This window comes from Solanum dulcamara, chromosome 3 (genome assembly GCF_947179165.1).
Source record: "Solanum dulcamara chromosome 3, daSolDulc1.2, whole genome shotgun sequence".
In the NCBI taxonomy this organism is placed as follows: domain Eukaryota; kingdom Viridiplantae; phylum Streptophyta; class Magnoliopsida; order Solanales; family Solanaceae; genus Solanum; species Solanum dulcamara.
Window position 1 is genome coordinate 69,807,711 of NC_077239.1, and position 12,665 is coordinate 69,820,375.

Here is a 12,665-nt window from a genome sequence, read left to right on the forward strand (position 1 = left end):
GAGACAGTGGGCAGGATCTCTACTGAAGCAGAATTCAGGAGTATGGCTTTTGTAGTGGCTAAGGTGAGTTGGTGACTTGGCTAATTGGCTTATACAAGGAGCTAGGAGTCAATGTAGAAGTTCATATACACTTGCACTGTGATATCAAAGTTGCAATTCAGATAGCAGCCAATTAAAGAACAAAGTATATAGATATCCAAAACGTGAACACCCTTAGTTACGCGTTTAGCTATACTTTAGTTGAAATTTGAAAAACAATAAGTATTTAGGGGACGTTTGATTATTGGATAAGGACAAAGTTAATATATGAATAATTTGATTATTTATGTATTAATTTTATATCATGTTTGATTTATAAATATGATGAAACTACTCATGTATTAATTTATAAGGTAATTCAATAGGTAGATTTTCAAATGTTGTATAGTTATTCATGTATAAATTGTATATGGTGTTTGGTTGGATTTTTTGTAATTCTATATAATTAATACTTACTTAATTTATTGTTTTTGTTGCATAACCTACATTTATTAGATTTTTTTGATAATTTATTCAATTCAAAATAATATACATAGGTTATAAGGAAAAATATTTAATGGGGGTGTTTTTTTTTAATTTCACCCAATAAAAAATGACAAGTAATAAATAATATTTTTAAAATATAATAAAGATGAGGTTGTTAGGTTTGTCCCTGAACTCGACTAAATTTATTAGTTTCGGCCTCAAATTATTGACAACCTTAAAAACACCCTTCACTTAACTAACTAAATTTTAAAACCTCATGAAACTAAATTTTAAAACATCTTTCTCATGTCAAACAATATATCTAAGTTATATCACATCAGTAAAAAAATTCACTTGTACGCTTATGAATAAAGAATTTATGTGTATGGCATGGGAGGGGTGCATTTAAGTTTAGTTAGTCAACTAAAGGGATATTTTTAAGATTGTCAATAGTTTAGGCACGAAATTGATAATTCGCGTCAAATTCAGATATTTTTTCAATACTTTTCTTATTTCAAGAAAGAATTAATTATGTTTTTTCGACTTTACTCTTTAGCATTAATTAGTCTAAAATTAAAAGACATATCAATAGATAGCAATCAAAAATTTAATATTAGAATCAAATTATACTTCTAATTAAAGAGTGTACAAAATATTATTATGATAACTAAAAAGAAATAGAAAATTTATTTTAAAAAAAAATAAAAAATAAACCTTAAAAACAAAATTATCCTTAGAAGGTATTGTTAAAAGATCATCAATTTCTAATGAAATGGAGTCTCGAAAAGGAAATTTTATCACTATATGAGTCGATCTCAAAATTTGATTTACATAAAAAATCTAATCATGACTAAAAATTTACTCATTCGAAAGAAATAAGGGAAAAGACATAAATTCTCTTCTGAAGTTGTATCGAAAAGTCAGTTACACACTTAAATTATCATATCATCTAAACTACCTAAGAGTGGATTTATTATCCCCCTAAAACGTCTAACACCACTCTCATAGCATGTGGTGTATTACACTCGCTGCCATGTCAGAAATTATAATTTTTTTTATATATTTTTTTTTATTAATTAACTTTTCTTTTATTAACTACATTTTATACTAATTAACTCCTAACTAATTATTAACCACGTATCCAATTTTCTATAGTTTTTTCTTTTCTTTTCTTTATTAATTAAATTTTCTTTTATTAACTATATTTTATACTAATTAACTCCTAATTCATTATTAACCACTCATTCGATTTTTTAATATTTTTTTCTTTATTGATTAACTTTTCTTTTATTAACTATATTTTATACTAATTAACTCCTAATTAATTATTAACCACTCATCCGACCCCCTCCCCCTCCCTCCCAACCCCAATTATCTTCTCCACCAAAATTTTGAGAAATTTTTTTCTTCTTCTTAATGAATTATGAAAGAAAAATAAATCAAGATTCAAAATGTGGAGTAAATGGAGGTGGGTGCGAAGAAGAAGAGGGTAGATGAATGTGAAGAAGAAAAGACGTGGGCCGGAGTGATTTTGTTTTTAATTTTTTTTTACTTTAATGGGTTTTGAAAAAAAAAGTAAATGAAGGTGGGTGCGAAGAAGAAGAGGGTAGGTGGGTGTGAAGAAGAAATGAAGTAGGGTTGTGGTGATTTTGTTTGTTTAATTTTTTTACTTTAATTTTAGTAGTTTGACGCGCCCTTTTCTTATTTTTTTTGCCACGTCAGAAGGATAATAAATTCACTTTTAGGTAATTTAGATGTATAATAGATCGTTATTATAAATTAAGTATGTAACTGACTTTTTGATATAATTTCAGAAGAAAATTTATGTCTTTTCCCAAAGGAATAAACGGTGTTGAAAGCATGTGTTGTAAAATGAGCATTAATATAAGAAGTGAGAGAGTACTCTCCGGTGCTTTTTAGTTATGATGTGTATTAAAAATATTTATTTTAAAATAATTATTAATTTAAATAATTAAAAGAGATCTAATTATTTTTTTAATTTTAGTTTTAATTTTAATTATTATAGAATTAAAAGATATATATATAAATAAAAATTAAATTATTAATAAAAAATATATTAATTAAATAATATTTTCAATTATTTTTTTAAATCAGATTAAATTTTATCACGATAATTAAAAAAACGGAGAATTAGAAAGTTAAACCGGCAACGCCAGAGGCCTACGTGATGGCTCTCTCTGTTGTGCTGTAATTTTGACTGCATTTTCTCTGTGGGCGCTATCATTCAACTCTTTGCTCTGTCTACGCATTTGATTTTCAACCTGTCCCGCCGCCGTTTGCTTCAACTCCAATTTGTTATTTTTTTTAAGGAAAAATATTCAAATATACTATCCAATTTTGAGAAAAAAATTATTTATATCATCCGTTAAAAATTTGATTTATTTATGTTATTTGAGAAAAAAGTTCATCTATGCTATTATTTATAAACTAAATTTTTTTCAGTTTTACAAAATTATTTTGTACATGTGGTCAATTCTGATTCGGCTACGTCATTAACAAAATTATTATTTAAAATGAAAAAAAGTTCAAATATGCCATCAAACTTTGAGAAAGACTCATTTATGTCATTCGTTAAAAGTTTGAGTTATTTATGTCATTTCAGTTAACAAATAATAACATTGATGATAGATGAGCCTTTTCTCAAACGAAAATGACATAAATAAGCCAAAATTTTAACGGATGATATAGGTAATTTTTTTCTCAAAGTTCGATTACATATTTGAGCATTTTCCCTTCTTTTAATAATTATGTGATGGGAAAACTATTTAATCACGAAATTGTCTCGAGTCACTGGTCAAATTTTTTCTAATTTTTAATTTTATATTTAATATTTATATTAAAGATTGATTAATTATTGAATAGGGCTTTATTCGGAAGATAATAAAAAAATTATATACAAAACTCAAATTGAAATCTTTTGCATTAGATATTAATAACTCTATCTACTATAATACATTCTTTAATTATCACTGATCACTTTTCGTGAAGAGTTTTCTTCTTAAAAAATAATATTAATAATACTGCAATCTATGACTATAAGCCTTAAAGCGAAACAACAAAACTGTCTGGTCAAAATTAAAATTATGTGCAGGATTTAAACAATTATTTATTTTTTAGAATTTTTTTTAAAAAAATTATTTTCCCTGTAAAATATGCCTTCTCTCCTAAATTTAAATTAAAAGTACTCTCTCCTGTCAAAAATAAATGTTATTTTCGCTCATTTCACACTAATGAAAAAAAAATCTTTTATATAAAATATAATTAAAAAATATATATTAAATTTCTTCTTAAATTTTAAAGATAATATTTTTTTCGGATATATGTCATTTGCGAGATACTTATTTTGAGATTCGCCGATTAAGTGATTTTTAGAATGTGGCACACACTAGAAAATTACTTAGACCACATACAAATAATTTCTTTTAACTTGTCTTTAAATTTTTATTTTGACACCATCTTAAATTTATTCCATTCTAACCATTTAACTCTATTATTAGTGTATCATTTAAATAAAAAATTTCAAGTTTATAATTTTATTATTTTTATTTATACTCTTTATTTACAATATTCACTTTAAAAATTAACAGATGTCCGATTTTTTTTGTAAAAGAAAATAAATTTGAAGGATGAACATTGATTTTTTTAAAAAATATATCTTTTAATAGTTTGTGCACATATTTTGTGTATAAAAAGCCTATAAGTGCATCAATTTTCTTTTTAAAAAGTGAAAATTGAGTACAAGTGTGGGGATTGTCTATGTATTTGGCCAAATTACTACTCCATATTAATTACACAAGTAAAAGTTTATTTGACAATACTATTTTTTAAGGGCTCGTTTGATAGAGTGTGTTTTAAAAAAATAATAACAATAATAATCCAGTGAAATTTTACAACGTGGGTCTGGGTGTTTTAAAAAATAATGTATATATTAATAAAATCTTGTTTGGTATATTTTTTTATACTATATATAGCTAATGTTTACATTAGTTAAATACTATCTTGTGTATTAAGAGGTTGTTTGGTAGAGTGTATTAAAAAACAATGCATGCATGCATTAGTTATGCATTAATATTATCTTATTTGATATAATTTTTTAGTTATGTACACTCTATTGTGTATTAAGATATATAGTATTAAGTGCATATTTGGCTTATCTTATCTAAAACAGTTTATAAGTTGAAAATAACTTATCAGTTAAAAAAAATTGGGCTAACCCAATTTATTTTTTTTGTTTATTAGCTGCTTTAAATAAGGTAAGCCAAACAGACCCAATTATTTTGGGGGGCTTATTTTAAGCACAAAATAATTTTAAGTTGGTTAGTCAAACACTCAAAAAAGCTGAAAACGACTTATAACTTGTTTCCAATCACTTATAAGCTAATCCAAATGGGCTCTTATACTATATATTTCTAGGTAAGGAAAAATTATCAGGGAGAACGCTTTTAATAAATAATTATTGTTTTAGCGATATTTTTTATTTATTATCATCTATAGCAATACACAACAATATTATGATATATCTGTCATGTATTAAAAGTGAATTATTCATGCAATATAAATATATTATAAATGTTTTAAAATATATTATACTTATTTGGTAAGAAATTGACACAATGTGTTATATGTGTATTAAAGTGTGTGATAAATATATTATCCATGAATAAAACTTATATTATATGAGTTTTATAAATTATTCTCGCTAATATGTATTAAAATTATATTATAAATGCATTATAAATGTCCAGTAAAAAAATATTATTGCCATTAAAGGTAAATATTTTCTTAATATAATATAGTATATTTATGTAAGTTTTCCTATTAATGATGCAAGGAGATTTAATGCACGCATTAATATGCTTAAAGACCCAATTATCCCTACAAAATTCTCTTTTTATATCTTTTCTACCATAATTATTGAGAATATTTTTATAAATAAATATTTTTACGTAATGCATACAAATTTTAATACACCAAATTAAATAATATATAAAAAAGAATAATTTATTTACAATTAATACAAGCATAACTAATTCAGTCAACAAGGCAGCTATAAATATCCCTTAATACCACTAAGCTGCCAAATCCCCTTTTTATCACTCTCTGATTCATTTGCTCCTTTAATCTTTTACATAACTCTAATCGTCCTGATGGTCTTACAAAATTCCATCTACGACGGCACTTCTCTGAAAGAGACGCAAGGTGTTGGAAAATTGAAGGAACTTCACTTTCGCGGCGTCCGGAAGCGGCCATGGGGGCGTTACGCGGCGGAGATTCGCGATCCGTGGAAGAAATCACGGCGTTGGCTCGGCACATTCGACACTGCTGAAGAGGCTGCGTTAGCCTACGACGAGGCCGCACGGAGTCTCCGTGGACCCAAAGCCAAAACTAATTTTGGGCCTAATGGGCTTGTTTCCGGCCCACCATTAATTTCTTCAATCAAGCTCCCGCATTGGTGCTTTCAGGCCCATGAAAATCGGCCTGTTGGTGTTGAAATGAATGAGCAGGAGAGGAAGAAGATGAAAACTGAGAAGAAACCTTTTTTGTTCGATTTAAATCTCCCTGCACCACAATTCTAAGGTTGGATCTATTGAAAGAAAAATCGAGAATACGTGTTTATACTAAGTTCTTATCAGAAAGAAGAAAAAAATAGTACATATTATGGAATTTTGTACCGCGTTACATGAAATTTTAGGTTTGTTTTATTGTTGGCAAATCCGTAACACTATACTTTGCCTAGCTCCATGAATAGGGGGATGACAATGAGCGGGGCGGGGTGGGTTGAAGCTTAACCATAAAAGTTGAACTCGCCCCGCTCCTATAACATTTTTCCTATTTTAGATCCGCCCCGCCCTGCCTGATTAAGATCTATTTTTTTTTTCATTTTGTTGTTTTGCTAAAACACACAAATTTAACATTTCATTATTTCTTTTCTAAGAATAAAATAAAGATCTAATTTAATTAATATCCTCAATTGTCATTTTGCTAAATCACATAAAGTTAACAGTGTCTAGACTTCTACATGGCAATATATCATAAATAAATCTAATTTAGTTGATAAATTATTATAAATAAATTTTCAGAACTAAAAAACAATTTTGTTCTGCCTACAAACAAATTTTGAGTATTAAAAACCATAGAAAGATACTTGTTTGAAAACATTAGAGAAAGAGGCTAATCTGACAGAGTTGACAGAAGTACAAAGAAAAAAAAGCTCAACCCTAGAGAAAGAGGCTCCAGCTCTTGAATTTGACAGAGTTGACAGAGCCGAGTACAAAGAAAAAAAAGCTCAACCCGCAACGCTTTTTTTCTCCCTTTATTCGGATGACTGCGGTGTCTGAACCATCTTTGATTAATTTTATGAGATATTTGTTATCTTTTACAATTAATAAATCAATAATTTTATCCATTAAAACTAGAACAAATAAAATGAATTATCTAATATTTTTTGTTTTTGCTGAATTTTTAACTTGAGATCTTAAAATTCTCAATTATTTTATTAATCACTAGATCGCATTTTTAGATGCAACTTTATTTATTTATTTATTTTAAAAAAATGTTTCAACTTGTCCTGCCCCCCACAACTTAGACTTATCCCGCCCCCGCTCCACTGCCATCTCAGACAATTCTACTTGCTCACATGTGTAGTCCTGAAATTTCATTTGAAATGAGATGTTTGATTCTAAAATGTTAGAATAAAGAGAAAAGATTTACGGAATAAGGGGATCGAACTTTCACTTCATTCTCTTCTTGCAACTGCTACTACCACTGCTAAGCTCAATTTACTTAAAAAAAAACGCAGATATCTCATTCTTCGTTAAGAATTGGGCATAATTTCCAATGTCATGGTTATCTGTATTGTATGAGCCAACGTAGCACACATTGATTTTTCAAAAAAAAAAAATGGTTGTTACGTTGATCACTAGATATGATGCAGATTTTTCTGTAAAACAAAAGTGAAGTAAATTAGCAAAGAGTCAATGACAAATCAAATTAATACTACAACTGTCTTGGCCTATGATGGACGTCAAAATATACAATAGCAATATATCAAGTGAAATTCTACTACGTGGGCGTCAAAATATGCGATCCAAAATTTGTGACTAAGAATGACAATTAGATTTTGCAGGTAGACTATGAGCCCGTTTGAACAAAACCAACTTAAAGCCCCTCTTTAGTTTTTGGACGTGTTTGCATAATGTTAACTTTAAGCCATAAAATTCTTAAAGTCGGTCAAAAATGAAAAGTTAGGAATCCATAACTTTTTTTTCTAAGTGCTTAAAGTCATTTTCTTTGACCATAGAAATTACTTTTATATCCCTTATATTTTAACTAAATTCCCAAGCTACCCTTTTTATTCTTTTAACCCTAAAATTCACATCATTTTCCTCATTTAAGCACTTTTATCTAAACATTCAACTGCTTATTTATAAAAATAACTTTCAGCACTTCAAAGTTCTAAAAACACTTCATACATAAAAGTTACTTTTTTTAAGCCAATCCAAACGGGCTCTATAATGATCAAACATAGAGCTGTCAAATGGACACGTTAAGTTGAAATTGAAGATATTCAAATGGGTCTAAAATAAAAATTAGATTAAGTTATGACCCGTCTAAATTTACTTTGGGCTCTGTGGCTATGACACTTTCTGAAAATGATAATACCCTCTAACATGTAAAAGTTTCAAATAATCCTAAGGCTAATCAACAAGGAGAGGAAAAATGTTTTTTCTCCAAAGATTTATAGGAACACGACTAAAGTTAAGTGTTATAACTATAATAACAAGGGACACTTTGCTCGTGATTGTCCTAAGCCTAAAAAGGTACATGACCTTATGAACAATTTACATAGTGATGTAAATGTTTATTATTCTGCTCTTTTAACTGAGTCACTTTCTATGTGGATTGTAAACTCGGGAGCCACTGAACATTTAGCAACAGAAAGAGATTTTTTCGTAGAGATTACCGACGAATCCCACGAAGATCTAAATGGGTGTGTGTAGGAAATAACTCCAAAGAGGAGGTATTGTGACTATACTTTCAATAATAAAATATATAACTAGGGAACAAATAATCCAGGCTCCTGCTATCAATGAAGAATCTAATCAAACACACAGTTTGCAAAATCATTGAATCTATTTCACTAGTTTAATAGTGTAATCACATGTATATAGACACGAACTACACCAAAGAATCACAATTTATGAATCGTACCTTGTCACAAAATAGTTCCAACGCTTTTTGGAGAACAAATCTTCACAAAAATTTTCGTACGAACTTTATTAGAATTGGAGAAGGAAGAAGGAAGAAACATTTTGTTTTTTTTCTACAAAAGTTACATTGTTTCTCTTTTCAGAGAAACCTTTTATAACCTAAAGGGACACTGCTTTTTAAATAGTTGTATCTTTTTCTTTTAATTAATAAATAAATATGTAATAATTATATATTAGTTATTTATTAATATGGATCCAGGTTGACCCACATGGGTGACCCAATCCAATTTCATTTGGGCTCGAATGAATTGGGCTCAAATGGGCTAAAGATTGAGTGGGGTCATGACCCGCCCAATTTGGCCTTGTTTATCTAAATAATTTTAACATATTATTATTTATCTTTTATAATCACAATTTGAATCTCAACTTACGAAAATAAATAAATAAAAAGTTACAAATGAATAGATAAACCTTAGAAGATATAAAATAGATAGTAATGCATACCTTCAATATGGGAACATGCATTGCATCAATGCAAACAAAGAGTCTTAAAACGAATTGAAATTAGAGATTAAATTGAGTTTAATTGAAGATTTTTTTTAAAATGAGTTAAGGCTTAAATAAGTTGACATTGATCCAATTCAATTATAAGCTCAATCCATAAATTTTGGACAAATTGAACGGATTATCTATATTTGGGCACATTTTGACACCCTTAATTAAATACTAACTTTTTGATGCAAAAAACTTTGCTTAAAATAATAAGGGATAATACACAAGTACCCCCTCAACTATAATCGAAATCATTAGGACACACCTTAACTATACATGAGTTCTATTATCCCCCTCCCCCCCACCGAATTATTTTAAAGTGTAATAAACATACCCTAAAACCTATGTAATCACTCACATGAACAGAAATGCTTTACACTCGCCTCCACATCATCCTTACATCAGCGCTACATCATAAATCGCCAGATCTAAAAAAAATTTAAAAAATTCATGTCATTTAATTTCTCCACATTCATTACTATCATTACACCCACCATAACCACTAAACACACTATTTCCACCATTAAAAATTATAGCAACCACATATTTTATCACCTACCTCCAAATCTACCACAAAATATCACTCTAATGATAAAAAAACTCAAGCTATTTAATTTGAATTTAAAATATTGAATCTCTTGTATCCAACTAAAATTTGTGATCTAACAAAAAAAAGTAAAAAATAAATCTCATAAAACTAGATCTAAAATCTCAATATAAGAAGTTACCCCAAAATTGAAATTTTAATTCGAGAAAAAAATGAACATTGGGGTTCTTTTGTTGATCGAATTTTAGTTATGAAACACAATTGTTCTCATTCAAAAATTATTTGGGCAAGATGAAGTAACTGGCCCAATTGAAGTGGAAAAAGAAGAGAAGGAGGCGAGGTGTCACTATATTAGAGAATCGAACCGGAACTGAAGTGGGTTGGATGTGAGGGTGGGGGGGGGGGGTGCTATATCAACGAAGAATTGAAGCGGGGGTGAGGGCTGGGGAGAGGGCGGGGCTAGGCGTGGTGGTGGAGGTAGGTTGGGATATGACGTAGATAATTTATGAATCGGAGGATAATTATTATTATTTTTAAAAAAGGAATTTAATTTAAATTGTGTTTACCATATATTGCCTAAACTAAATCTCTAATATGCAAATTGTTTTTCGAATTTCATGTTAAGTGTTTGAGTAAAAAATAAAAAGAAAAAAAAATTCTTTTGATATTATACAAATTAATGAAATATCTGCCGACAATTTAAGTATGTTGTGAATTTTTTTTTATATTTCTAAAAATGATAAAATTGGGCTCTATTTCATAATTAAAAAAAAGAAATTTTAATTAAAAAGATATCAACTTATGTTTTAATGTTAACTACTTATGTGTATTAATTAATAATGAAAATGTCCAATTAAAAATAAATATGTGTCCAAATTAATTAGATTTTAATACTTCTTTTTTGTCTCTCACATGCCTCTAAGAAAATGAACATACTCTCTGTGTCACCTCAGCATGAAGAGTGTGTTTATTACAGTTTAAAATAATCCAAAAAGGATATAGGATTAATGTATAGTTAAAATGTGTCGTAGCGATTTCAATTATAATTGAGGGGTACTCGTGTATTATCCCAAATAATAATAGAACAAATAAATAAGTTGCAAAACAGTAAAGCAAAAGAGTAAGAAAACATCTAGGTCAGCTAGCTCCGGCAAGACCTCCAAGCAGTGTCCCCAGAAAAGTAATTAAGAACATGTATGTTAGTTCAGACTGAAAGCTTATACAATTTTTGTGATGAAAATCAAATGTCTTACAAGTATCGGCTTAGGATGGACTAGGAACATGACCGATCTGCCATGTGTTATCTTTTAAATTATCAATGTGTTTGAATTAATATTTTGACCAATACAAAATGCGTTTTTAATTTTGTACTCGAGGGCGTTTAGAGTCAGGTCTCATTAAGATTAAATCGTTTAAATTTATTTGCAAATCTAAATAATTAAGATGTTATTTTTAGATATAAATATTGAATAATTAAATACTATTTATTATTTTACATATGAATATACATATTTTATTTATATAAACATAATAAATATATAACTTAGTTAAAGTTAATAAAACAAATTATTATTTGATAAAAAAAATATAAAATAAGAATGTTTGCTATTAATGGCGAAGACAGTTTATTGTGGTGATGGAAATGGTTTATAGTGGTGATCGTAATTGTTAGTGTTAGTAGCTAATAATGGTGGTGTGATAGTTATGATGGTGAAAGTGGTTAGTGTTGTAGTGATTGGTGTGATGCATGGTGAAAGTTGGTAGTGATGGTGATTTTATGATAGTAAAGTTGGTTGGTGTTAGTAGTTGACAGTGTTGGTGAGACTGACGAATGTGTGGTGTTAATATGAAAATTTATCATTCTAAACCTTAATGATTATGACCTATTCAGATTAAATAAGTGCTTGAATCTTCTTAACGTAAACAAAAATGATCTAAGATTTAAATCATTCAAATTCAGACTTTCATTAAGGATATGTTTGAAAAGTCACATGGTAATTAAAATTGGTATAATTACTAGCATAGTAATTACTAGTCTAGTAATTAAACAATCTAGTAATTATAATGACATATTTGTTTACCACAATGTAATTACAGTGTAATTACTAGTGTATTGTTTGGTTGAACAAGTGTATTGGAGAATGCAATTACCCTCTATCAATTACACTCAATTACTTGCTGACTAAGTAATTACATGATCAACTAAATATGTCAGTGTAATTACATCCAATTATACCAAATCCAATTTGACTTTCCAAACATGCCCTAAGTGTAAATAAATAAGGCCTAAATCTGACTGAATCGAGCAAGCAAAACACAAGACAAAAGAGGAGGTTTAAGTCGCAAATAGTCAGCAAGAAAGAAGCGATCATTTTATGCTGAAATTGCAGCGAGATTGGTACTTATTAATTGCTCACAACTCACAAACAATATATAACGTCCAGATTTTACCTTGATCTTCTAATTAGTCTACAACATTTTGCAAAATTAAGATTATGTTATCCTTATTTATAATTGTGGAAATAGTCTAAACAAACCTTATAGCAATCTAAGGGATGGCAGGGCCAGAGCTAAGTGGGGTTTGGGGTTCAGACGAACTCAGTAGCTTTTCCGTAGATTCTGTATTTGTATTAGGAAATTAAATAAATATATGCGTATATTAACTTGAGAATTCCCTAACAAAACTCACTACTAAAAAAATGTGAATTACATGGGGATATTATCTTGAAAATATTGTCGCAGATAATACTTGAAGATTTTCTTGCGAAAATCTTAAATTCCTCAATATTAGAATATATTACTTGTGAAATGTATATCTCCAACAAATTTCG

The 12,665-nt window shown here is 28.5% G+C and overlaps 1 protein-coding gene across 1 annotated transcript; it reads left to right on the forward strand.

Annotated features, from left to right (window-relative positions):
• Positions 1–5,580: 5,580 nt before the first annotated feature.
• Positions 5,581–6,124, forward strand: LOC129881727 (ethylene-responsive transcription factor 3-like). Its single transcript, XM_055955840.1, has one exon. The coding sequence runs from the start codon at positions 5,673–5,675 to the stop codon at positions 6,099–6,101; it is 429 nt and encodes a 142-aa protein (XP_055811815.1). The 5' UTR covers positions 5,581–5,672; the 3' UTR covers positions 6,102–6,124.
• The last annotated feature ends 6,541 nt before the right edge of the window (positions 6,125–12,665 follow it).

Coding starts and splice junctions, on each gene's coding strand:
- LOC129881727 (XM_055955840.1), top strand. CDS start 5,673: ATGGTCTTACAAAATTCCATCTACGACGGCACTTCTCTGAAAGAGACG.